General features: G+C 42.7%; 1 protein-coding gene and 3 non-coding genes across 4 annotated transcripts in view; all 4 read right to left on the bottom strand.

Moving 5' to 3' along the window:
* The window catches only part of WDR43 (WD repeat domain 43), a 35,060-nt gene extending 7,652 nt beyond the window's left edge, over window positions 1–27,408 (bottom strand). The window contains exons 1-11 of the mRNA XM_066611641.1: window positions 27,121–27,408; window positions 22,383–22,517; window positions 19,354–19,472; window positions 12,711–12,831; window positions 9,282–9,421; window positions 8,247–8,349; window positions 7,266–7,330; window positions 6,609–6,780; window positions 4,148–4,234; window positions 2,676–2,804; window positions 1,045–1,185 (exon numbers count right to left, since the gene is read on the bottom strand). Coding sequence (XP_066467738.1) covers window positions 1,045–1,185; window positions 2,676–2,804; window positions 4,148–4,234; window positions 6,609–6,780; window positions 7,266–7,330; window positions 8,247–8,349; window positions 9,282–9,421; window positions 12,711–12,831; window positions 19,354–19,472; window positions 22,383–22,517; window positions 27,121–27,390 — 1,482 coding nt within the window. The 5' untranslated portion in view covers window positions 27,391–27,408. The remainder of the gene's footprint in view (window positions 1–1,044; window positions 1,186–2,675; window positions 2,805–4,147; window positions 4,235–6,608; window positions 6,781–7,265; window positions 7,331–8,246; window positions 8,350–9,281; window positions 9,422–12,710; window positions 12,832–19,353; window positions 19,473–22,382; window positions 22,518–27,120) is intronic.
* LOC136638396 (small nucleolar RNA SNORD53/SNORD92) lies at window positions 3,663–3,738 on the bottom strand. The gene has a single exon (XR_010793617.1). It is a non-coding gene; the product is annotated as a small nucleolar RNA SNORD53/SNORD92 (small nucleolar RNA).
* On the bottom strand, window positions 12,510–12,593 carry LOC136638397 (small nucleolar RNA SNORD53/SNORD92). Its single transcript, XR_010793618.1, has one exon. It is a non-coding gene; the product is annotated as a small nucleolar RNA SNORD53/SNORD92 (small nucleolar RNA).
* On the bottom strand, window positions 16,367–16,444 carry LOC136638395 (small nucleolar RNA SNORD53/SNORD92). The gene has a single exon (XR_010793616.1). It is a non-coding gene; the product is annotated as a small nucleolar RNA SNORD53/SNORD92 (small nucleolar RNA).
* Window positions 27,409–27,807: the final 399 nt, after the last annotated feature.

The raw sequence follows: 27,807 nt of genomic DNA, 5'->3' as shown, positions 1-27,807 counted from the left end.
ATTACATGGAAAGTAAATGTCCACACTCTTCAGTTAGTAGTTATAAATAAAATTTATCATGATAATAAAAGACATAGTATAATTTAGCCTTAATGCGGCGGCCCGTGTGGTTACTGGAAGTAGGCGGTTCGACCCTGTCAGTCCGCTTCTCCAGCGGCTGCACTGGCTGCCCATTCGTTTCCGGGCCCAATTCAATGGTGCTGGTATTGACCTTTAAAGCCCTATACTGCTCTGGACCAGGGTATCTTAGAGATCGCCTGCTCCCGTACAATCCGGCTCGCCCTCTCAGGTCATCAGAGAAGGCCTTTTTACAAGTGCCGCCGCCTAGGGAGGTACGTGGGGCGGCTGCAAGAAATAGGGCCTTCTCAGTAGTGGCACCAACGCTATGGAACTCCCTTCCCCTTGACTTAAGAATGGCTCCCTCTCTTGAGACCTTTCGGCAAGGCCTGAAGACCCTTCTGTTTAAACAGGCCTTCTGAGTTCTTGGCCTTTTAACATCTTTTTTTAACATCTTTTAATATTTTTTTTTTACAGGCCTGATTCTTTTATGACTTGCTGCTGCTCTATGCTCTTTTTACCTATTTTTTTTACTCTGACTGCTGTTTTTAGTATGTGTTAATATGTTTTTATTTGTTTTTTAAATTGTTTTTAATATGTTGTAAGCCGCCTTGAGTCCCTTCAGGGAGAAAGGCGGGGTAGAAATAAAGTTATTATTATTATTATTAAATTCTTTCCCCCAATCTCTATCTTTTACATAAGCCTATTCAGTGGTTTTGACAGAGGGTCAATAAGCTAGAGCTGAGAAGAACAGAATTTACCATGACTGAACTACATTCAGAATTCATTTTAAAATTGATTTTTTTAAATTGACATTTAATAAAAAGTAAAAATACACACACATAACACACACACACACAATTTGCACCAACATTTATCCAGCATGATTTCAGGATTTCAACAACATAGAGAATCAACTGTTGCACACACAGGCAAGAAGCAAAAAGGCAGACCTTCTTGGATATCACAAAACCTTCCAATACTTACATTTAAAATCTCGGGATCATTGCTTTCCAATCCCTGAACTAAAAGAACTGCATAATTGTCAGTCTTTGGAAGGCCTCCTGTTGAAGGTTTCACTTTCATCACATCAATATCCATTGCACCAAGACGGTCTTCAATGCTCTCCTAACAATAAAAAATAAATATATTTATTTAATATTAAGAAGTGTTTATGCATAGGACTAGGTTCCTCTGAAGCAGAACCTGCCTTCACAACAGTATGGTCACATGTGCTAACTCAAACAAGTCACATATTAACAGCCCAATCCTGAACTGCACAGAGCTGCAGTGATGCCGAAAATGGCCGCTGCCACATCCAGCGTGCTCCAGACAGCAGCCGGCGGCTCCTCAGGAGAAGGGGACTTTTGTTCCCTTCCCCTGGGTAAAGCAAGAAGCCCCACGATGGGGCTACTTGATTCTACGGTGACCCAAAGTGAAGCTCCACCGGTCCCACCTCCCTCCCATCTTGCACCCTCCCCCTGGAATATCTCCTGCCCACCACCCCCCTGCCCTGGATCGCCTCCTTCCCGCCACCCCGCCACCTCCACCTACCTCACTGCTGCTCAGTGGTCCACGCAACCACTGCACTCGCCTGGCGGTGGCTCAGCACTGGCCAGTGCTGGCGGAGCACCGGTGCTAGGGCCCACAAACGTGCCTCATGGCACGTTTGCTACAGTGTGTGCTGGCGGTGAGCCGGTGCCCCAAGCTCAGGATAGGGCTTTAAATCTTCATGGCTTAAGGGCACGGCAAAATTGAGAATGGGCAAGTTAGATATAATCGAGATAAAACTCAATAGCACAGCAACACACTCTAGTAGAAAGTAGCAACACAAAACTCTTATACATTCTACAGAAGCAGAGTATATTCCACATCAATAGAATGGTGAATTTTGCCTTCATTAGTTTTTTCCCTTGTACCCACCAGCTGACCTAGTAGTCATCCCTCTTAAAGTTTGACAGATATCCTCCATTTCATAGTACTGCCTCGTATTTCAGATAATAGCAACAAGCAGATAAGGAATTTCCATCATTTTAGAACACTGGAGTAGTGCAAAAAAACTGAACAGTGCAGTGAACACTGAACAGTGCAAAAAAAAAAAAAAAAAAAAAAAACCAAGAGCTCCAAAGTCTCAATTTTGAAATTCTGGCAATCTCTTGTAGCTCATTATACTATGTGGTGTAACAACTCACAAGGGCATGTTGCCCACTAGTGTATATAGTAATCTGCAATTTTGAAAAAACTTTCTATTGTCAAATAAACCTTTCCGTTCCATACTTACTTGTCTGCTGGAGAATATTCTGCACATTCCAGAGAACTTTAGGTATATACTCAACTCATATGAAATGCTGACCAGGCTATATCACTGCTTATGTTATTTGTGCACCATAGAATTAATCTAGCATAGATTACAGAAGGTCAGCATCAGTTCGGTGATCTTCTCATTGAGGAAACCAATAAAGTTTTCAAGGAACCAAAGTGTTTCCCAGGACACAATTCTGAAAATTGTACTAAACAAAAGGCTAAAAGAAGTTCACAATGTGCAGGATAACAACTGACTGAGACCTAAAATTTGGCCAGGGATATATGCCACTGCAAGTCAGTTCACCTCAATTTACCTCTTTGTCACCTGGCTTCCGTTTGGTTTCATTTTCCTTCCTGCAAGATGAAGATTTCATAGTTGCACTATGTCCAGGGATTCCAGGCACCAGTACTTTGACTTCTGAGTTCACTATTGGAGTTTTCACCTAGTTTAATACATACAAAAAGAAAAGACAATATCCACATGAACTCATGCCCAAAAATGGATAAATTAATTGGGAGTTGTTTCTTAAAATGTAGTTGTACAATAACATTTCTGGTTGAATTTCTTTAAAATCATTTGTTGGAACTGGCTACTAGGTGTGTCTTCTGCGAAGCATTTAGGTTCCACTTAAGCAGGGCTTTTCAAACTGGGGCATCACAACACCCCAGCCAGAGAGCCATGGCCTCTTTCCCCTTAAGGGGTGGGGGCAGGGAGGAGGCAGCAACGTGATCCCCAGGATCGTGTCACTAAGGGGGCTGCAGGGACTGGCATGCACTCACCAGTCCCTGCAGTAGCCTCCCTGGAGTGCGGGGAGCCCTGCACGAGCGTCTGTAGGGCTCCCTGAAGTTTAAACAGTGAAAGCACAGTGATTGCGCCCTACCTCCACAAAACCGGAAGCAGAGCGCTATCACTGCACTTTCAGTCTTGTGCACAGGTGCAAAGATCTTCCACAGTATCCTCAATAAATTACAGAGGTTCAGTACACACTATTTGCATTTCCAGGACATCTCTGGATTTTCTCATCATAACTTTACTACAGCATTAGCCCTGCTTATCCTGTACAAAAGTAGGAAACACCAGGATAGACTCATATCCAGGACAGACACAGAACTTGCACATTTTCTGTACTTTGACTCATTAAGCAGTGCTGCTTATTGTTCATTGCAGGCTTTGAAGAAACTATCTTACTTACAATGAATCTAGCCCTTGGATGGACTTTGTTTGATCCTAATTACAAAGGCTCCTAGGATAAAGAGACATGCCCATATGAGAAACATGAAGTCCTTTCCATCGGTTAGGCATGCTCAGACAGCCAAGAGAGTGTCCTCATTGGAGTTCAGTGATAAGCGAAACCAAGAGGGAAGTCATCACAGCAAGGCCAAATATCCCTTAAGCTTTTCCCTGTCTCTGGAGTGAGCATACCAAAAGTCCTCTGCTCATTTGTAAAAGGTCTACATTTGTCCATCCACACAGGCATGCAAATGAATCAAATATCAATAAACCAAGCACTGAACAAGCTCAGTATTCTGAAGGCAACATAGATATTTATGGTCACATATATACACCAAGCTCTGGATTTAAACACACATATGAAGTTGTGTGAACTAGAGCTAATTCAATAGCTAAAATATAGTTTGGCTTCACTTATGTAGGTACCCCACTCCATGAACATATTTAAAGAGGCATGTACAATTTTTGCTCTATACAACACCAGCATTGCAATAGTCAGCACCTCCATTAAAGAACTGTGTTTGTTTTTCTTTTTAAAAAAAGTGTTAAACTCACCTTTGTTACAGCCATTTCTGTTGTAAGTGCTAGAGTCTTCCAAACATCCCTTACTAAGCATATGTGTGATTCTGTAGTATCCAAGGGCTATGGCGGGGGGGGGGGGAAAAAAACACATATTTCAATACCTTCAGGAAGTCATAATGCTTTCCAGTTGGAGCACACGTAAGTGGTTACAACACCAAAATATGGGAGAGCTTGTGGATTAAAAGATTGAAATTTACTTTGAATGTATACCTTAAAGAGATCTTTTATAACAGCGGTTTTCAACTGCTGTGCCGCAGCACACTGGTGTGCCATGAGGCTGCCTCAGGAGTGTTGCGAGGCCAAGGAGTCAGGCAGCAGCAACAGCAGCAGCTGAATGTGCGGGAGAAGCAGCTGCTCAGAGCCTCCTCCTGCAGCAGGAGAAAAAGGGGCAGCCGTGCAGGGGCTTGGATGCTCCTGCTGTTGCCTGCCCCACGCGCTGATTGGGCAGGCAGCCAGAGGAGCCTGGAAGAGCTCCTGGTGGGCGGGAACGTGGAAGGAGTGAGGGCGAGAGCAAGGAGGGAGTGAGGGCGAGTCTGAAGGTGGAAGCAGGTAGGAGCCAGAAGCAGCTGGCTGGAAAGGATCCTGGAGAGACCCTTTTCCTTGCCAGCAATGCCCCAAAGTAACCCTCCCTGTGTTGCCTCCCCTGGCAAGGCTTTCGTAGGAAGGGCGCTGGGCCACAATCCGATCTGCACTTACCTAGGAGTAAGCCCCATTGACTATAACGGAGCTTACGTCTGAGCAGACGTACAGAGGCTTGGTTGCACTCTTTCTTGAATACATGAGCAGGCAAGTGATGCTTTTCTTCTCTCCCACCCCAACTCCTCCCCTTCTGCACACACATCCCCCCATCATAACTGCAGTTAACCCCTCTCTTTCTGCCCCACCCCTCCCTCTTCCCCACCTTCCAAAGTTCAAAATCAGTTGCCTCCCATTATTTTTCTCTCTCTCCCACCTCCCCACCCCAGTGAATCCTGCACTTGTTTTAGCCACATCTCCTCACTGCCCCTCATCCCCCCCCCCCCATTTCTCCAGTATGCTCAGTCTCATCTCTCTTTGCCAACACCTCCTGGCATATCAGAGCATATCAACTGATAACAGTTTGAACAGACCTGCTTCAAAACATTGTTCTTCCTTTCCAGAAACCACATACACCTCCCTCTCCAAGCTTCTTGGGAATTTCTTTCATTGTCATGTAATGATCTAAGGCTACAATCCTAACCACACTTTCCTGAGAGTAAGCCCCACTGAACAAAATAGGACTTATTTCTGAGTAGACCTGGTTAGGCTTGTGCCCTTAGTTATATTACTTAAATTAATTGTAACATAATAGTGTAATTAAAAACTAGTAGTGTGCCTTGACAACTTTAGTGCCTTGTCAGTGTGCCGTGAGCTGAAAAAGATTGAAAATGGCTGTTTTATAAGATGATGTATAAATTGTATTTGACTCCAGGTAGATTGGCAAAAACGTAAGAAAATGTACCGAATAGATGTTGGAAGTGTAAAAGACAAGAAGGAACGTTCTACCACATGTGGTGGACTTGACAAAAGCGAAAAAATATTGATACACCAGCAAATGCAGTTGCTATTGAAGGTAAATTTACAAATAAAACCAGAAGCTTTTTTGTTGGGAATACTGGATGACTCAATTCAGAAAAACTATGAAACTATGTTTTTACATATTACAACCACTGCAAGGATAGTGTATGCCAAATACTGGAAAGTTACAGAGATACCCATATTGGAAGGGGGTGGTTAAAGGTATTGGATTTGGCAGAAATGGACAAACTTATTTTTCTTAAAGATAAGTCAGTAAAAACTTTTATGGACAACTGGAAACCATTCATTGACTTTCTGTTGAGGGAAAAGTGGGCCAAGTGATTTATGAATTTGATGAGTAGATAGGAGTTAACTTTTATGACTTTTTTATTTTTCTATTTGTGTGGAAAAGGTATTTTATAATAGGTGTAGATTGTTAAAGTTTCATAATTTTTTGTATGATTTTGTAGTAGAATAAGAAATGCTGTTTGAGATCTCCACATTTGCCATACCACTTGTAATGTTTTTTTAAATTGTTTTTGTGTATGTACGTGTTTTGTGTTTGTTTTTAATAAAATTAAGAACTATTAAAAAAAAATCAAAATAAAAATGTTTCTGGTCTGCCACTACATAGTTCTAAGAACAAGAATTCTAAGAAAATTTGCATATACAGAAACTAAGCCTACAAGTTTTTAATCACAACCAAATTACAAAAACAAGAAATACATGAAATACTACATTTTTGTTCTAGGAGAAAATAATGCAAAATTCAAGCTTTCATGTAATATTAAATTACTTTCTGATAAACTACAGTATGAAACAGTAACCACTTTGACTTAAAGAAGCTTCACGTTTAGACGCGTCATCAACACTTGTGTTCCAAAATGGCCTTACGTACCACTCTTTCAATGATGGGCTGTAAGGAGTTCCCAAACACTAGCAACAAGGACTCTTTATCAAGACAAAATGTTGCTGCAAGACAAGGAACTGGCCTTGGTGTGGAATCACCACCCTCTCCAGGTGTTGCTATCTGGATCGTGCACTTGGCTGTTAAGGGCTTTTTGCAGTACCTGTAAGGAAAGGTACTATTAATAAGAGGCAAAGTTATTTTGCTTTCTTTCCTTCATAGTTTGCAAATCACTTCATAATCAAAATTATGACCTATTTGTGTGACCTCTTCCCCAGCATATGACAGCTTCTATTTACCATTTATTTCAGCAGTGGCTGCCACCAAAAAGACAAAAACAACAAACACTTTCTGAACTAAGTGCTGAAAGACAGAATCATGTTGCCGTAATCAACTAAGGGCCATCTAGTTCAGCATTCTGTTTCCAGCAGTAGGAAAACCAACTTGCCTCAAAGCACACTAACCACAGGTGGAAGACAACATTTACTAACTGAAAACTGCAGCTACTCTGTGCTGAGATGATAATGAAAATAAGCCCCAGGTCTGACATTTCACTGATAAGTTAACAAAGACAGTTACAAGTTCAATTGCCTATTGATAACACAATATGTACACAAAATATCTGCTGGCACTGAAATATAAACTTACCCATTCAAGACTTGCTCAAATATGTGTAGCTGTCCATCTCTGCATACAACTGCTAGCTTTACTGGCTGGAAAAAAAATTCAGTATCCATTCAGAAGATCACCACATGGTGATTTAACTTAAAAACCCAAAGACATCCAAATCACCTTGATTTTCAAATCCATTATGTTGCCTGAACAAGTATAGATATGAACAGATTGTTGCAACAATTCAAGCATATTGATTTGTCATTAAACAGAGCCAAACAACCTAGGAGCAAAATCTTGAAACTTTTAGCCACACATCCCATGTGAACTATGAAATTATATCTCATCAGAGATACAAGATTTCTGTCTGACTTTCTCAGTACACCTGAAGGAATACAGAGAAAGACCAAGTTTGCAATCTTTCATATGAGTGTATGTATTAAATTCAGGTGTCATTTTGCCTGAGGACTGAGAATCCATTCCCTGCCATCAGCCAGAAGACAAAAGTCCCGGGAAGCTGCACTTCCTCCCTTCCATGATGAACAACATGGTAAGAGAAAAATGAGCCTGGTCCCTACCATTGGTCAGAGAATAAAACAGCAGCAGGAAACTCTCCTCCTCTTTCCTGCCTGAAAAGAACCCTGCTTCAACTGCCCAGAGACTGGAAAAGCGAGCAGAGCCATCTGACAAAGGACACAGGGGCTCCTGGGTTGTTTATAGTTATTTCTAGAGATCTTGGATCATTTTGATCAAAAGGTAGGGTATATCTATAAATAAAATAAAATTTTATGCCAGATTTTTCTTCAAGATGTGTACTTAAAAAAAGTAGAGACTTTCAAATTCTTTCCCCATCTTAACAGTAACATAAAATACGTCAGATAAAACATCTCAATCAAAGTACATCAGAAAATAAATACTGAGCTTAAGCCATTTCTACCCAATGTTGCATATAAGCAACAGGGACCAAATGTGTACACTTATGGGCCAAGCAAAAATGGGTTAAGCTACACTCCTTACCTCTTCTTTGCTTTCTGATACTGTCAGATCAATGTGGACTGGTTCATCTGTAATGCTGAAAGTCATCACCGCATTCTTTTCTTTCCTCTCTGACCTCACCTGCCTTGAAATACAAAAGCATGTTTTCTTAAATTAGTAAAACATCTATTATAGATGCCCATTGAGAAAACTGCTAATCCTCTGGGCAGAGACGGGCTCTTTACTCGCCTCTGTATGCAACCATATATACGTATATTGAAGACTACTAAATACAGCAATTATTACTGCACAACATTTCTCAACACGTGTTCCTAGGAGCCCTAGGGCTCCCGGAGACCCCTTCAGAGAATCTACAAGCACACCATAAGTGGCCACCATCTGTTTGGTGCTGCACTACTCTGCATACACGCCAGCACTCTGGGGCTCCTCAAAACTTCATGCATGCACTCGTGGAGCTCCTTGCAACTCTGTTTAGGAGCAGAAAGGGTTCCAGAATCTGAAGCATTTGAGACTCACTGCTGCACAATATGCTTGAATAGGGTGGCAAAATTTCACTGTCTGAGCTTTGTCTTCCTGCAGATGCATTTTGTGTAATGCTTAGAAACAGTTCTAGCATGCATAGCAATTGCCTGACAGTAGTATTATGAAAGCAGCATCTTCCATCAACTACAGTTGGCAGCCCTTCAATCCACCCCTTCTTCATTCTACATCATTGAAGACCAACTTCCACAATTGAAACGATCTCTGACAAAAGGTTACAACAGAATGCAAAAGCAGATGGCTTATGTTGCATATCACGACAAAAACAATTCCTGAGAGAATTCTAGTATCACAAAAATAAGGCAATTCTATGAAGAATAAAAGGATCATACCATAATATAATTTTGGTAGCATGATCACAGACTGCCCTGGAAATTTTTTCATTGAATTACCAAGAAGTGGAAGCCTCATTTTATATTATACCTATTCACTACAACAACCTACAATCCTTATTTTCATACCCTTCGATACAAGCCAACACCAATCCCAATTGCATTTGTAGGGGTATCTACGCACCACACACTGAGGAATCGGTCATGCACTGCTCCAGACAAGAAATAGAGCCCAGTAATCCCATCAAAGGGTTGATTTTCATTGGGAGGCCGTGCAGTGATGAACATAAGGGTTGAAATTGCTGTAGCATGACCTGTGAAATGCTGTAGAAGAAATTTCATTTAAGATAGAAGAGTCAGGAAGTTCCACAAATATTAATGCTTCATCGGCACAGGAAGATATAAGATAAAGGATCAGATCTATCCCACAATTCTAATACATTTCTTTAGAAATACATTCCACCAAGATCAATATATATTTTTAACAAGAAAGTAACTTGGAAACAAGAAGGCAAGCAGCAAACACTGCAGAGAACTACCTTTGTTATTGCAAACAACAGTTTATTAAACTTTTTGTTCACAATTAATAGGGAGAGGGACTGATAATGAAATTTCAGACAAAAAACAGCAACATAATTCTTTATAGAAGCTTGAACAAGTCAGTTTAAGATTACATTTAGTATTACAGTCGCTCAGTAACCCAAGGTGCTGTTACTTCAAAATACTTCCCTTATGCATTCCTTTGTATTGCCAAGGAAAAGTGTCAGTGCAAAGCTGGACATGTTTCTGAGGGTACCAGAAAAGGTACCACAAATGGTTTTATCCAATAATATGTTACTATGTCTTAGAGTAGACAGGGAGAAAGCATGCTTGCTATTCTCAGATTTTCGGAAGTGCTGCAGTTCTGCATGTGACAGAACAATTTGTTTCCTGGTAAGGAAAAATTCAGGACAAGGCAATAACATGGTAGTATATCTCAACAAAACAAGCTTCTGAAACTAGGAATAGTTCTTGCTAATAATTTTCAAATCCAAACAAAAAATTCAGGAACTAGTAAATGAAAAAGAAAATCTGTTAGAGCCAGTCAGTGCAGCTTAATATAGCCAAGACTGCAATTCACCGCAGACACTCGTCTATAGCTTGATCTCACAGATAAGTCGACTGCCGGTTTTGAGCAAAAAATCATGGAATTTTCTATGACCCTTGGATAAGTCGGGGGTTAAACTAAGGGGGGTGTCTGACTATAGTTTTGACTGATTTACCCGAGGCCAGACCCTGAGAAACAACTTACCACTAATTGTTACCTAAGAACTGTACAGTCTCTAATTTATTAAAAACCTAGTAAAAGATCATAAGATACATTTTTATTCTTTTTAAATTCTGATCTTCACCTTTTTGTAAACACTATCTGTGCACTGTAAACAACATACCAGTAGAACAGTGGTTCCCAACCTTGGATTCATGTACTCCCAGGGGCACTCAACAGGACCTTTAGGGGTACTTGAAAAAGAATGGAATAGTGGCAGAAAAAGGCAGGTCAGGCTCCAGAATGCTTTGCAGGGCCAGCAAGGCAGGAAGGAAGGTAGCTAGTTGGCTGTGAAAGCCCCACCAATAGCTAGTTTTTGGTCATCAATTCATCTATGAACCAGTGATTGAAAACCAGCACAGTAAAAAAGCTGAAACATAATATGGAAAGTGATCAATCACCCAGAATTTCTCAGCACACTTCTGGTGCAAAACAGTGCAAAGGCAGAGTCTTCTGTTCTTCAAATAGATAAAAAGAGAAAACACTGTGATAAATACATGAAGTCTGGGCTTTCATATGGAGGAGATGAGGGCTTGTCTTATTAATTTCAAGCATTTTGCTAATATGAAGGGTGCAATTTATGGAAATGGGCTGCCAAGGAATTTGCAAGTGAAAAAGATTGGGAACCACTGCAGGAGTTCCATGAATCAAATCCAGCTTTAAGGTGTCTGGTATGTTAAGCCAGAAGCTCTACATACAACATACAACCCACAACACATAACCAAGAGTGTGCAATTCAATTCATAGCAGAGAGATGCAGCTGCATATATTTGCAACCCTTTTTACTCAGAAGAAACTGCTTTCCATGGGTGTTATTCTTAAGTAATGGTGCATTGAATTGTAGCCTGGAACTTTGCTTCAAATGGAAAGGAGGATCCCATCCTGGTGTTGAAAAAAACAGACCTGCTTTGCAAGCATTTGCAAAGCAGAACCAGGCTGCAACACCATTTGTAAAATGGAACAGAGAAGAATAAAAGGTTAACTTTGGCTGGAATTTCCCAGCAAAGTTACTATAGAAACTAATCTCTGCATTGCCTCTAATGAAATAAAATTTTTCAGTTGAAAGGATCTGCCCTCTGATTGACCCTGAGATAAGGCAAAATGATAACTGGAGCTTGATTACTTGGCAAAAATTTTACATATTATAGGCAAGTATCTATGGTAATCTCTTTAAAAATATGGGAGAAAGAATACACTACCTAGTTACAGAAATAGTTTAAACAGACATTACTGATTTTTCCTGACCCAAGACAACCAATGTCTTGTTCCCCCATAGATTCTCTGCAGAACAGTTGCTGTCACCCATTTGATACCCCATGCTTCTCTCAGGCCCAGCACAACGCTAATCTTCTAGAACCCATTATTCATACATATGTGGAAAGATGGGTATGCTAATGATTGAGAGAGATTCTAGGTACAGATGAAACCTGATACAGTTCTGTGTTATCTACTAGTTTCTAGCAAAAAAGAGCTGAGAGAAGAAAGAGGAGTGGGGATGGCAAGGTATAGAAGAGCTCAAGCCTTTCCCCTACTTGTACCACGCAGAAAAGCATTTAATACATATATGCCCTAAATATGATTATGGAAGTGACCACCTGTCAGTCTTGGTATCATGACACACTAGTTTTAATTAACATGCAAGAGAAGTATGCTTGGAAAATGGGCACAAATACATTTTGTGTTTGGGTGGTTTTGTTTTGGGCTTCTTTAAAGCTCCAGATCGCATTTAAATTCAAAATAACTATCCTGTCTCTGTATAGGATAGAGAAAGGAACTTGCAATATAAAAACAAATCAGTACATAATAGTAAACAACTATCATTCTAACAAACCAATTAAAAGAAAAACTACAATAGACTTAAAAAAACCATGTGATCAGTCCTAATTCACTGGGTGCCGACTTTGGCAACTTGCTGATAATAGAGATCCAACATGCAACAGTTACATATGCACTCTTTGACTCTGCTTACTACCGGGCACAAGAAAACACATTACCTCCTGACCAACATCTGTCCCCAAAACAACTCTTCCTTGTAGTGCATAACACCACAAAAAAAAGTCTGGGAATGCTGTTGGCTTACTATACCAATGCCACAGGCTGTTGGTAGTGCTCAGACACAGCCAAGGAATTTAGTGTCCTCATTCAACCGTCCGCCAGTCGAAACCACATTTGCATGTATCATCACCGCGAATCTTCCAACAGCCTGTCACAGTTTATGTTATTATTTGAATAGATTAAATAATGAAGTAATTCATTTCAGATTCAAAATCAGCACTCCTTATTATCTTTAAAGAAGATCATCCTTACTCTGTAGACTTCTTTGGTCTCCAAGTCCCACAATTTGATAGATCGACCAGCTGAAAGAAGCATCTTTCCATCAGGACTGATGCACAATGAACTCACACTGCTGTTGTCTCCTTTCCATTTGCTGGGGAGTTTTGAAAAGAATGGAAATAACATTTAATGCAATCTCAGAACATCACAACAAGGAGGGAACAAACAGATATAGCAACATTTTAAATGCTACAGAAGCAAAATGTTTGTTTTTAAGACTGTTAGGGATACCAAATGACAGTTTTAAAACAATTCTCTTGGGCAATTTGCACAGCTTATCATGTGTTAAATGACTGAGTACTGGTTAAGAGGTGTTGAACATGTGAACATGTCCTATAACCATTGCAAAAAGCCTAATAAGAACTGAATTCTGCATAGTTGCTCATACTCAATAGGCATACCTCACCAGAAATGTTCTCACCAGTAGAAAAACTGTCCCATTCTCAAATTTCTTTAGCTACCTCTCACTCAGGGTATTAAGGGTTAAGTTACTGGATAAAACTTTCAAGAAATGCAAGCCACCACAGTTGGACTGCACTTTAAAGAAAAAGTTACCAAAGGCCACCAGGGAAAAGTACAGGTCCAGTCTTGTTAAACACGGATTTTTTATACACGCATTTGACTCAATAGGAATGGCCACTGCAAATGAGAAGGAATGTGCTGATCCCTGGAGAAGGGGAAAAATGCATCCCTTTAAAATCGGTTTAAAAAATGAAACAGTCCTTTAACAATAGCCTCTTTAATGAGAGAGAGAGGGCAGCTGGCTGACAAGCCATCAATCCTCCTCTATCCAGGCAACCCCTCCCTTCCCCCTGAGCAGGAAAGGTGATCACTTTGCATTGGTGAAGGGAGGGACTGAGTGAAGGGGAGGACTGACTGATGGATTGTCTTCTTAATAACTCTTATCTTACATCACAAAGGTCAGCAAGGCTGTTTTTAAAGAAGCAAAGAAACTTTGTTTTTTAAATGGATTTGCTATAGTTCGTTTTTTGCCATCCACTTGAGTGCTTGGAACAGAACCCACATGAATAATGAGGCTAAACTTGTATGATGCATGGCAAATGTGGCCCTCGCCTAGGCAGATATCCATCCACATCCTGAACATGCCTGATGAACAGGGCACACCTTAACTTGAAATTTGAATAGACATGTAATCACACTGATAGGGTCTCCACACATTGGGCTTTACACACTTCCACAAAGGGAAACATGTGAAAGTGTCTGACAAGGTGTTTCAGGACAAAGGTAGGGAGCAGATCTGCAAAGCCTTGATATCCCTCCACCCCACCTTTTAATAAGATAAAATTACTTTATAACAGGGGTGTCAGATTTGTTTCATACAGAGGGCCAAAGTTAGCATTTAGGGCACCTGTTGAGGGCCGGAAGTGATGTCATTAAGCAGAGACATCATTAAGCAGCTGATGGCCAGAAATCAGCACCTTGCTCTCTAACAAGGAGGTCTGGTCTAGAGGGTTGAGCCTCCGTTTGCCTGAAGATAACATCCGAAGGGCGCCAGTTTGAGGCCACCGGCACCATGAATGGCGAGACCTTGAGGCAGCTGACAAGCCCAGTCGAGTTATTCCACCTGCTCTTGGAGAGATGAAGGAGCTGCTTGTCAGCCCGTGTGGGAGGAATCTGGAGGCCAGAAAGTGATAACAGACCATAAAAGATCTATCTGAAATGTTGTGGTTCTTGAAAGATAGAACCTTTCTTCAATTGTAAAAATCCCTACGGGAATTTAGAACAGCCTGCCCATGTAAACCGCCTTTGAATTAAAGTCTGAGGAGAAATCTGACGACCAAGAAAGGCGGTATATAAATGCCTGTATTATTAATTATTATTATTATTATTAACAGAAGTTCATTAACTGCAAATGACAGAAGAGAAAATACGCAAATCTTGATCATATTTCAAGATATGGGAAAGCCCAATGTTCATGTGGGCCAGTTTTAGTGGTAACACCTCAGCACTGCTCAGCAGCTGAGATCCTGAGGGCCAGATAAAAAGAGGGCCTTATCCAGAGGGCCTTATGTTTGACACCCCTGCTTTATAAAGTATTGATATTTTCTGAATCTAGAAAACTACAATATATGTTACCAACTACAATCTTAAGAGTAAGGTTTAACTTGTAATTTCAGCATAAAGTTTTATTTTGGTCAATTGTAAATTAAGCCATTTCTGCCTAACATTGTATATATGCAACAGGGATCAAGCATGCATACCTGTGGGTTTGGCAGAAATGGATTAATGTAGTTGTCACCAAAATAGAGGGAGGAAGCCAGATTCATCACTGTAATAGCACTGTGAGATAACAGTAAGATGACCTAGCTATAGCTATCTATATCAAATTTAAACATCTCGGCTCTCTTCTACTTACAATTTTTATCCAGTGTTTTCTCACAGTTGAAAGTGATCCCAGTATTCAAATGAAAGCCCAATCTTGAGCTCTTCAGCACCAGCAGTACAAGTGTACCTCCAGCACTGGGTGTCACAAATGTGCTGTAAGGCATGCCCGTGGCACTGTGCATCAAGTCAGCGCTGGCCCAGGCCAGTTAGCACTGAGTCCAGCCGGACGGACACTGCCTGGAGCTAGGTAAGAGCTCAGGGCAGCAGTGAGGACTCGGGGGCTGGGGGAAGGAACTGGGACGGGGAATAGGATCAGCAGAGCTCTGCCCTGCCGGATACTGAACTTCATGTCGGGCCAGAAGGCCTGACACAGTCTCTCTCAAGTCTGCACCAGCAAAACAGATGGCGCAGACTTGAGAAACCCCACTGTGGGGCTTGGAGCTTTCTCCGGCGGAAGGGAACAAATGTCCCCTTCCCACAAGGAGACCTCCAGTGGCTACAGGAGGCAGTGATAGCCACTCTGGCGCAACTTCACCTGGCAGTGGCACTGCCTTTAGGACTGTAAAACAACTCAGAAGATGCTTTCAACATATAATAAATTCCCTGTTGTTGCAAAGCAGCCTAGTGTCCACCCCATGCAGGACTGCAAGCCTAAACAAAATAATTTGAAAGCACATCCTACTGAACTCAACAAGAACCACTTCCAAGCTTCCATGACTATTCAACTTACTTTGGCATGTAAAAGATGTAAGAACCAACTTTTACTACCAGAAATCATGTAAGATTTTTTCCTGATCTTGTTTTAGGGCAATATTAGAACTCAACACCTGCAAATTATTCCTTCAGATACTTAATTGTAAGCAAAGCATTTTTAAAAAATTTCTAAACTGCTTCTGCCAATGGGGTAAGAATGGACATCTCACTCTATTTTAAGTGGTATAGTGTGAGCTCCTGTTACCTGAAACCACAGCTTATATAGCTAGAACTTGCATCTCTACTCATGTGATTGATTAAATATTTCTGATCCAACATTAGCTCTACCATGACTGATGCAACCTCATTAGTAAAGAGTAAACTAGACACAGTACAGTTAAAAGGTTACTTGGTTCACTTCAATCATCACCTTCTACTTTTAAAGCTGACCTATCCTACTTCGTTTTTTTAACATAAACACAATGAGAAATGTCATGCTTAATTTTCTAATCACCCTACTCCAAAGTTATACTGCTATTCATTATATCCTTGAATTTTTATCTATAACATTAACTTTTGCAGAGTTCAGCCTGCTCAGACAGCCAAGAGGAAACTGTCCTCACTATGTATCAGAAGTGAGCGAAACCAAGTGGACATCATCACAGCAGTGCATTTTTCTTAAGAACTCTTTAAAAATAAATTTTAGGCATTATGCAGTATGTTCAGCACAAAGTGGGCACGTTCATTTCTGCAGGTTGGGCAAGTTAGCAAGCAACTGATAGGGATCATATTTCTCTACACAGTGGGACAGTAGCTAGAAGGCTATTTTGTCAAACAAATCAATCCCCCTAACCAGTGGTCAGGCTCTGTAATTAAGTTAACTTTATTTAGCACTAAGGGCTTCCCAGTCAGGGCATCCCAATATGCGATTTGGCAGAGCAGGGTCTAGAAAAAAAATCCTTAAGAGATATGTAAATTTAAGGAATGGCTTCTCTCTTACAACTTAAAAAGGATGTGCTTTAACAACTAAAAATAATATGTGCTATACGGATGATACGTGCAAGAATGTGTCAGCCAGCTATGGTTGGGGAGATGTCTCGCTTCACATTTTATGCTTTTGACATAGTCAACATGGGTGTAATAGGATTGTTACAAAAATACGAAGGCTCTATATTTTCCATGTTTGATGAGAATTCTTACTGCTTACATATCACAGTATAGAGAAAAGCATCTGAGAAAAGAACACTTGTCCAAATTTTCTCTTCATCTGGAATCAAATAGCATATCTCTTAACAGAGCTTCTAACATCTTCAACGACTACTAGTTGGCTAGTTGGTGAACGAGCCAAGTTAGAGAGGCTGTAAAGGGCAAGGAAGCTTCCTTCTGTAAATGGAAGTCTTGCCCTAATGAGGAACATAAACTGTGGCAAAAGAAATGTAAGAAGGTGATATGGGAGGCCAAGAGAAACTATGAGGAACGTACGACCAGCAACTTTAAGGGGAATAATAAAAACTTCTTCAAATTTGTTAGAAGCAGGAAACCCGCCAGAGAAGCGGTTGGCCCTCTGGATGGTAAGGGAGGAAAAGGGGAGATAAAAGGAGACTTAGAGATGGCAGAGAAATTAAATGAGTTCTTTGCATCTGTCTTCACGGCAGAAGACCTCGGGCAGATACCGCTGCCCGAACAGCCCCTCCTAACCAAGGAATTAAGGCAGATAGAGGTTGAAAGAGAAGATGTTTCAGACCTCATTGATAGATTAAAGATCAATAAGTCAACGGGCCCTGATGGCACCCACCCAAGAGTTATTAAGGAACTGAAGAATGAAGTTGATGATCTCTTGACTAAAATATGCAACCTGTCCCTCAAAACGGCCACGGTACCAGAAGATTGGAGGATAGCAAATGTCACGCTGATCTTTAAAAAGGGAAAGAGGGGGATCCGGGAAACTATAGGCTGATCAGCCTAACATCTATACCGGGTAAGATGGTGGAATGCCTCATCAAAGATAGAATCTCAAAACACATAGACGAACAGGCCTTGCTGAGGGAGAATCAGCATGGCTTCTGTAAGGGTAAGTCTTGCCTCACGAACCTTATAGAATTCTTTGAAAAGGTCAACAGGCATGTGGATGTGGGAGAACCCGTAGCCATTATATATCTGGACTTTCAGAAGGCATTCGACACGGTCCCTCACCAAAGGCTACTAAAAAAACTCCAGTCAGGGAATTAGAGGACAGGTCCTCTCATGGATTGAGAACTGGCTGAACACCAGGAAACAGAGAGTGGGTGTCAATGGGCAATTTTCACAATGGAGAGAAGTGAAAAGTAGTGTGCCCCAAGGATCTGTCCTGGGACCAGTGTTTTTCAATCGCTTCATAAATGACCTGGAGACCTGGAGTGAGATGGCAAAGTCTGCAGGCACCAATTTTTTCCGAGTGGTGAAGACCAGAAGTGATTGTGAGGAGCTCCAGAAGGATCTCTCCAGACTTGCAGAATGGGCAGCAAAATGGCAGATGCGTTTCAATGTCAGTAAGTGTAAAGTCATGCACATTGGGGCAAAAAATCAAAACTTCACATACAGGCTAATAGGTTCTGAGCTGTCTGTGACAGATCAGGAGAGAGATCTTGGGGTGGTGGTGGACAGGTTGATGAAAGTTTCGACCCAATGTGCGGCGGCAGTGAAGAAGGTCAATTCTATGCTTGGGATCATTAGAAAAGGTATTGAGAACAAAACAGCTAAGATTATAATGCCGTTGTACAAATCTATGGTAAGGTCACACCTGGAGTATTGTGTCCAGTTCTGGTCGCCGCATCTCAAAAAAGACATAATGGAAAAGGTGCAAAAGAGAGCGACTAAGATTATTACTGGGCTGGGGCACCTTCCTTATGAGGAAAGGCTACTGCGTTTGGGCCTCTTCAGCCTAGAAAAGAGGTGCCTGAGGGGGGACATGATTGAGACATACAAAATTATGCAGGGGATGGACAGAGTGGATAGGGAGATGCTCTTTACACTCTCACATAACAACAGAACCAGGGGACATCCACTAAAATTGAGTGTTGGGAGAGTTAGAATAGGCAAAAGAAAATATTTCTTTACTCAGCGTGTGGTCGGTCTGTGGAACTCCTTGCCACAGGATGTGGTGATGGCATCTGGCCTGGACGCCTTTAAAAGGGGATTGTACAAGTTTCTGGAGGAAAAATCCATTACGGGTTACAAGCCATGATGTGTATGTGCAACCTCCTGATTTTAGAAATGGGCTATGTTAGAAAGCCAGATGCAAGGGAGGGCACCAGGATGAGGTCTCTTGTTATCTGGTGTGCTCCCTGGGGCATCTGGTGGGCCGCTGTGAGATACAGGAAGCTGGACTAAATGGGCCTATGACCTGATCCAGTGGGGCTGTTCTTATGTAGTTTTACCTATTCCAGAAGTAAACATTGGATGCACTTTCTCGAACCTTTTATCTGAATGCTGGCTGTGACAAGGAAATGTCCACCTCTGCTAAGGCGATATGAGAATGGAAAGAAAAGAACAGAGTAAAAACTCCTACCACCATTAAATACCATAATGCCAGGCTCACCATTTCACTTTGCATGTCTGTGTGTTCCATTCCACAATATGTTTGTCATCTGAACAGCTATATAAGCAACCGTTGTCCTGGTGCCATCGTACACAGTTTATTTTACTGTCATGGCCATTCTAGATGAAAAGAAGAATTATTTGCAGTTAATACCACAACCTCCCTCAGTAGGGCTTGTCAAATCTATACTACTCTTCTGCGATGATTCAAGGTACTTCATGATAGCAATTACACTGTGGTACTTATAAAGTATTCTTATTCCCTGTCAATCACTCCCAGTTATGTAATGTTGACAAATTAATGGCAAACAAAATGCCTTTCTTAGTGAAAGAAATGACTTGACGGTAGCAGGTGTATTTAAATTGATCATTTAGAAGAGGAGTCTATTTTTAGCAGCAAAAGGGGCAGAATCCTCTCACCAATCAACTTACCCTCTTACAACTGCTTTTCTCAGTTGAGTACACTTCAGGTATGGAACTCAAGTACATGCCTTAGGTTTGCCTGTCCTCTTTGCACACCATTCTTATTACAAAGCAGACTCACCCACACAGTCATCTTCTACATGACTGGGGAGATGGGTTTTCTGTAGTCATGTCTACAATAGCCATTTATATTGTGCGAACTTATAGACTACTTTGAAGTCAGTTCATTCTTTCAGATTTTATCTTTCTCTGTGTAATGAATCAACACTGATGACTCACATTACACCAAAGAAGTAAATCACTGCTATCTGCTCTAATTAATTCAGTCTTCTATGCACCTCTATCCAACCCTCAGTTTTCTCACTTTAAGTTTCTCTTCATACAAGAGATGGGCTGTAATTCTTCTATTTTCGAGTTTTAAGAAGGACCAACTAGAAAAGATAGGCGCTGTAATGTACGTTTGCCTGTTACTAATGTGAAGAGAATATTTTCTGTATTCATACAAAACATCTTAAATGTCTCCCCAAACCGTTTGCTTTTTTATCACTGCAGCATAGCAGAAAATAGAGAAGTAATCCACATGACCTCTTTTTCAAACACAGGGACACACTCATCAGATAAACTACAGTTTATTCATCAGCATTCCATGAGACTCTTGTATCATTTTGATCTGACTCAAAAACAAAATACCTGTGGTCCCTCCTCCCCCCACAATTAGTTGCTCCTCTTACTAGTCCTCCCAATACACTCTCTTAGTTACTACTGCATCTGCTAAAACACAGTGTTCCAGGCGCTAGCTCTGGCTGTGGGCTGGAGGTTTTTTGGGATCCAAGGAATAGGCAAGTCTAGTCCAAGGTTGTCATAAAAGAGTTTTATTCATTTAAAATCTAAGAGCACAAAGCTTACAGAACTATTTTCAGGTGACTCAATGGACAACACAGCCTGGTTGCATTTAACAGGGTCTGAGAGTCAGAAGTTAACCACAAGGTTATATAGGTTAAGTAAGTGGTTCCCAAACTATGAGCTGAGGCTCCTCGGGGAGCCACAGAAACGAGCCAGGGGAGCCGTGGAATTCTTATGAAAAATCATCTGCCTTATACAATGTTTAAGATTGTAGCCTTAATAGAGAACTGCGGCCAAATGTCCAGCATGTAAAGGGAGCTGCCAATCAAAAAAAATTTGGGAATCCTTGGGCTAAGTGTTTACGTCTTCATCCATGCAGCAGAAATTAGCACAAACAGGCTGACTGACAGCAAGGCAATATGTATTACTTAAAATATAAACTATGCGTGACAACATTTGAGGTTCTCATCACTCAGAAGCTTCTTATAACACAGGTGCAACCAAGTACAGTAGTGCCTTGCAAGACGAATGCCTCGCGCAACGAAAAACTCGCAAGTCGAAACTGTTTTGCGATTTTTTTGGTGACTCGCAAGACGAATTTTTCTATGGCCGTGCTTCGCAAGATGAATTTTTCTGCTTTTTTTGTTTGTTTGTTTGCAGTGATGCCTCGCAAGACGAAATTTTCGCAATACGAAACGACTCGCGGAACGAATTAATTTCGTCTTGCGAGGCACCACTGTACTTGGCAAAGCTGGTACAGGCAAGAGGTAACTATCAACCTTGGGTTTCTGGAGAATACACTATGTAATGTGCTTTGGAACAGCCAGCCTCAACAGCCAGTTGAGGTCACTGTTTTGGGCCAAACTTCTCAAGGGAACTTCCAGTGAAAAAGCAGACAGCTTTACACATGGTTCCTAGGATACAATGTATTCTTGAGGCACATTGTAACTTACCACTTTCTACTGCAATTTGCTCCCATTTCAGTAACAGTCTCTTTCAATGACTAAGGAGAACAGTCTCTTTCAATGACTAAGCTAGAATTACTTGTGAAGGTCATTGTATGAATGTGAGCTGCCACCTCAGAAGTTCCACTATGTTTTCAAGGAACAATTCGAACGTATAAAATCAATGCTGAAATACCCTTATTATGCAGATAAGCACTCCCTGTTATTTTCATCCTAAATAAATGTTGATGTCTGAAGTAACAGCAAAATCTTAAAACAAAATGTAATGTGTACTGAATACCATCTTCTCCAAACCTTGAAGCAATGAGTAAGCTACAACTTTACATTAAAAATATGTTCTTATGTTTACACATTGTATGAAACTTGGATCAATAACTTTTTCTATCATCTCTATCTGAAACACAGCTCTTCAAGGTTTCTATGGTATTTTTCTAGGTACCATAAAATCCACAATGCTTAAAACCATTCCATATTAAGTATAAAGGGCTAGGATATTCAGGACAATAGGTGGTATCCTGTTGAAATTTCACTATCACCTTTCACTATCAGGAGCTCCTTCCTCAAATTGGTTCTCTCTGCAAACAGGAGCACTCTGCTTCCAGAAGGGATGAATGGAAGGAGCATTTCACTCACACAAGGGGTGCAACAGGGGTTCCTGCATGAGCAGAATGTTCCTTCCGTTCACATTCCATTCCACTTGCAGAAATGCTGGTCAGGATGCCATCCAACGTTAAGAAAAACAATGTGACTGAGTAACAATATGGATGAGTACGAAGGCAACAGCGCTGAAAATACTTACTAGTTTGCTCTGTAATTCTCCTTTTATTGTGCTGTATAATAAAATGCTGCCAACTGCAGTACCAATAGCCAAAAGATCCAACTGCTCGCTTGCTTCTACAGCTTCGGATTTCCTTTTCTTTCTCTGAGGACCTTCCTGTAAAGAGGTTAAAAAAAAGTCTGATCCACTAAAATAGAGTTTTCCAGGCAAAAGAGTCAACCTTGTCCACCCCTCAACTCCCATAAGTTCCAAATCCTCCTGTTGTCTTTGTATTATACAGAAGACACAAAACAAAACCATTCTGCTAGCTTAACAAACTTCTTGCTCCAAAAGATAAATCATATTTATAATTGTTGCCTTTATTTCAGCAAGAGGTCCAAGCAGTATATGGACTTACCGTTTTCAGAATGCAAGTTTAAAAAACAACAACAGGATGCTCATTTTTCTATTCTCTATCAGTAACACTATGCTTTAACAAACTCATTTTTATATCCTGATGCTTTCCCTTCTTTTACAAACTAAAACCTACCTTTAAGAGTTGAAAACCCATCCTGAAGTCACAGATTTGCAGTGACAGTGCAACACATAATTTTTAACTGCAGTTTAAAACCATAACACTTGGTTCACATGGTACTCAAAGATGTGGTTTAACGAACTAGGATGCTTACATCACAGCTTCATGCCAAGGAGCAGAAGAAAAGGAAGAAAAGCAGCATGGGCCCAGAGGTCTTTAGGCTTGCATTTATAGTTCTATGAAGCATGGGCCATCGTAACCAATCTGAAGTTCTGGCTCCCTACAATCATTTTTATAGATGCTAGGTAAGTTTAGAAAAAAAATTACTGTCCAGAGGCGAGTTAGGCGACCTTACCCACGTTAAACAAGGACAGCAGGTTTGTCCCAGTACCTGGCCTTACACCAGCTGGATGGGCAGCAGGTCAGCTGTGGCACTTCTCCCACTTCTGGGGAAGCAGATTATCTAGAGGACACTCAGACAAGAATGGTGGATAGAAAGTTCAGGATCTACTTCGCTAGACATGGAACTTACACACTGTATTCTATAACAATGTGTGTAACAGATCTCAGGAGAACCAAACAGTTTTGCAATACATAGAAATTCCAGCAGAAGACAACATGCCCGGAATACCCCGAGCACTGGGAAGACAGAAAAGTAAGAAAGAAGTAAGTGCACAATCCTATCTTGCACTAGAACAGGCAAGCCAGGAGGCTTGCGCTGTACCAGAGTGAGATAGGGCTCCAGTGTTTCAGTCGAAGGTAAAGGGAAACTCTTCCTCTTATCCCTGGGTAAGCCTCTGCAACCCCTACGGGTCTCCTCGATCTTGCACTACCTCCTGAGATGGCACAAGTCCAAGGAGAGCAGAGTGACTTGAAGCCACTCCACGTTGCTTGGGACAGGGGTTGGGATCCGGCATAACTGCCCCGCCTGCCCACCCTGGGACTTCCCTCCCTCCTGCCTCCGCCCCACCCACCCCAGAGCCTTGCATCAAGGCTTGTCCCACAAGCCTCCATGGAGGCTGGATGCAGCCTCCATGTGGCAGCGCACCTCTGTGCACTGGTGCAGCTTGCTCTAGAAGAGGCACAAATGTGCTTTATGGTCCCTTTCGCTAGCCTAACTCATAGTTAGGATTGTGCTGCACGCCACTTTCATTAAACTAAGAAAGTCTGTGGGAACTAAGCTGATCTGTACTCAGCTTCACTAAATCATCACAATGTAATTTGGTAGGGAATGAATACATCCTAAAAATTAATAGGATGAAAAATGAAGACACACATAAAGGCGTGTTTGTTGCAATCACAGAGAGGATGAGATAACAGTATACAAGAACAGTTCAGAAAATAACAGTCTCTACAAGTATCAAAGTATAACAAAGAAGTCAAGAATCTGAAGTAATTCTGTAAGGGAAAAAGAGTTTGAGTACAACAAACCCATCTGCATACAAAAGAATGGGAAAAAAATCATAGTTGAGGGTATGTGGGGAAGATGAGTCCTATGAAGCTATCTATTTACAGCAAAGAATCTCCTCCTAAACTTTACTTTCTTTAACTACATCTCTTAATTTTACAATTACAGTTATATTCCAAACATTTTCTAAGCAGCTCTGCTAACAAAGACACTATGGGCTCATACCATTTTCAGACAGCAGCATCTTAGCAACTATTATAAAAGATTCTGCCACTTGTAACCTATTGACAAGTGTGGTTTCTCTACTGGCAATTACTGTACTATATTTTAGGATATCCCACCTTCTATCATTTTAAGTCAAAAGTCCCCCTGAAATTCAATGAGACTTTCTCCCAAGTATGCATACTGCTTAAAGCCTCAGTAAGGTAGCAAAGTTCCCCCAACACCAGCACACCTAACAGCCCAATCCTATCCAAATTTCTAGCCCCAGTGCAACCACAATGCAGCCCCAGGGTAAGGGAACAAATGTTCCCAAACCTTAAGCAGGCCTCTGTGACTGCATCCCCAACACAGGAAGCAGTGCCTACCCCATAGGCACAGCAGCATCAGCACTGGAAAATTGGATATGATTGGGCCCTAAATCTTCTCCTTTAAAATGAACTGCTTTCCCTCCTGCCTCCTCAAAGAAATTGAGAAGTGTAAAGACAACAGTAACTGGAAATCAAACCCTGTAGTGTAGAAGTCTTTCTTCAAATCCTTGACATATAAGAGGGTCAGTGTGGTTACTAAAATGGAAAGTCACATTCTCCATATTACTGCTTTAGTAATGCTTAAACAGCAGCATTGACAGAAAGTCTTCTTTAAAAAATACTTTTAATTTTAAATTGTTTCATGGAAAAAAAAATCATCATGTTTGAAGGGCTGAGGAAGAATGCAGAATTCTAGTCCTTTCCCCAAATTCACTCATTTTAAATATGCAATAAATGTTAAAAAGTCTTACTAAGATTGTGAGTTTTGGTATAAGGTGAATCCATGTGCCACAACACTGAGGTAGGGGCTAAGGGCCCAATCCTATCCCAACTTTCCAGCACTGGTGCAGTCACAATGCAGCCCTGAGGTAAGGAAACAAATGTTCCCATTACTTGAGGTGGCCCCTGTGACTACCTCCCCACCACAGGATGCAATACATGCCTCATTGGCACGGTTGCTCTGGAAAATTGGATAGGATTGGGCCCTAAGGTTGCAATCCTATCCACACTTACATAGGAGTAAGCTCCATTAACTATAATGGGATTTACTTTTGAGTAGAGATGCATAGGATTGGGCTCTAAATCTGTATTTTGTAGATCTCAAGGGGCCCTCCTAGTTGGAAGCCAACCCACTAATGCCAGGAATTGCATGTAGGTTTTTCCCCTCCCTTTCCCCCCCCTTAAACAAGAAAAAGGAATGCTTTGAGAACTAATGATAGGGTTGGGGGCCTGTACTGGAAGATCTGGAGGAGGTAGGGTGCGGTATCAGCAGTGGCCCCTTTAAGGGTGAAAGCCTGGGCATTCAGCAGGGAGAGTGCTGCACAGGTCCTCAAGCATAAAAGCACCTGATGAAGGGAGAGTTTGGTGTGGGTAGCAGAAGGAGGAAAGCTTGGGGAAGGGGGGACTGGACTACTGGCCTGTGGAACTGATGAGTGAATGGACTTTGGAGACACTAAGATTGGTGTCTGGCTGCCAGGACTTAAGACCTGTGGAGGACCAAGAGGCTGTTGTAGTGGGGGGGAGGCTGCTGGCAGGAGAGAGGACCTCTGCAGATTGAACAGGCAAGGTATCACAGTGGCGGGGTCCAGCAGGACTGCAAGGCAGAACTAGAGTCATTGTTGGGTAAAAAGGGGGAGCTAATTAGCTAAAAGTGGGCATTAATTCTCCAGGCAGAGGTTGGACTGGGAATCTGGCAAAACAGCCATAATCCTGACAATCTTGCTGTTAAAAGCTAAGTCCACTCCTCTTAACCTAGTTCCTTGAAAAGGGAAGAGAGGGGGTCAGTGTGGTGTGACATTAACAAACATGGGTTGTGAAAAACTAGCTTTCTATATCTCAATCCCAAAGCTGAGCCCTGGTGGTATTCAGAGCCCAATCCTATGCATGACTACTCAAAAGTAAGTTTTATTATACTCAATGGGGCTTACTTGCAGGTAAGTGTGGAGAGGACAGCAGCCTTAGTGGGCTTAGAGCCCAAGCCTAGGCATGTCTACTCATAGGTAAGTCCCATCATACACAGTGGGGCTTACTTGCAGCTAAGTGTGGACAGGACTGCAGCCTTAAGGGGCTGCCTGGCCCCCTTCTCCTCTGGACCCTCGAAGATAGAAGCTGCACCACTTGGACAGAAGCAACGTGCATCAGTGGTCCTGCCAATGCTGGGCCCAACTGGAGCAGATGCCAGGGGCGAGCGTCTCTCCCAGCCATCAGGCCACAGGCAGGGACAGGGCCGGGGAGCCACACGTGTGCTGCTGCCCAAGGGAGAGGACGGGGTCGCGGCTTGGACCGAGAGGGGAGCCCCATGAGGCAGGTGAGGGAAGGCCTAGGAGCAATTCCCCGCCCCAAGCATGGCAGGCCTGCAGACGGCCCGGCTGCCTTCGCTCCGGCCCCGGGGCAGGCACACGTGGGAAGCCTAGGACTGGCAGCTGCGGCGGCACCGGGCCGGCGGCCGGCCTCAGCCTCCCCCAGCGCAGAAGTGACAGCCCCCGGCGCCAGAGGAAGGGAGGCACATGGCACGCAAGAGGCCCAGGCGCGGCCGCGACCCGGCCCCCCCGCCACCCGAGCGCCCGGCCCGGCCCAGCCCGCGCATACCTTGCCGGGAGACGGGCGGCCCCCCGCGGCGCCCGGAGGGGCCCAGGCCAGGCAGGTGCAGGCGGCGCTGAGGTGTGCGGAGGGCACGTACTCGTGCTGCAGGCGGCTGCTGGGCGTCTCCCACACGCGGAGGCGCCCGTCGGGCCCCGAGAGCGCCAGTAGGCGCCGCTCGCCGGGGGAGAACGCGCAGGGGGGCCCCGCCGCGAAGGCCGCCGTCTCGCCCGCGTCCCTGCACCTGGCCGAGCACGACGCGGTCCCCGTCCCCGCCATGGCGCTCGCTCCAGGCCCGGCCCCTCCGCTCCCAGCAGGCAGCCGCACGGCAGCCACGTGTTCGCCCCGCGCACGCGCACTCACCCCGCTCGCCGCTCGGCCGGGCTCCTCCCCGGCTCCGCTCGCCGCTCCTCCCGCCCGAGGGCTCCCGGGAAGCGGCCGCTGCGCATGCGTGTTTCTGGGCAGCCCTTGGAAGCCTCGGTGCTTCCTGGAGGGTTGAACCTACAGCAGTCTCACAGCCCCGTCCTGTGCAGGTCTCCTCAGAAGTAAGCCCCATTCTAGTCAGTGGGGATTTACTCCCAGACCACCAATGCATAGGATTTCAGCCTCAGAGTCGGATATTGTACAGTATTTCCAATTAGGTTCAATTTACAAATCCGCCCAGGAATGGGATTTTTGAACAAGGGAGGATTATCT

This window comes from Tiliqua scincoides, chromosome 1 (assembly GCF_035046505.1).
Source record: "Tiliqua scincoides isolate rTilSci1 chromosome 1, rTilSci1.hap2, whole genome shotgun sequence".
NCBI lineage: Eukaryota > Metazoa > Chordata > Lepidosauria > Squamata > Scincidae > Tiliqua > Tiliqua scincoides.
Note: the sequence above shows the minus strand (reverse complement) of the source record. Positions and strands in the feature narration are given on the sequence as shown.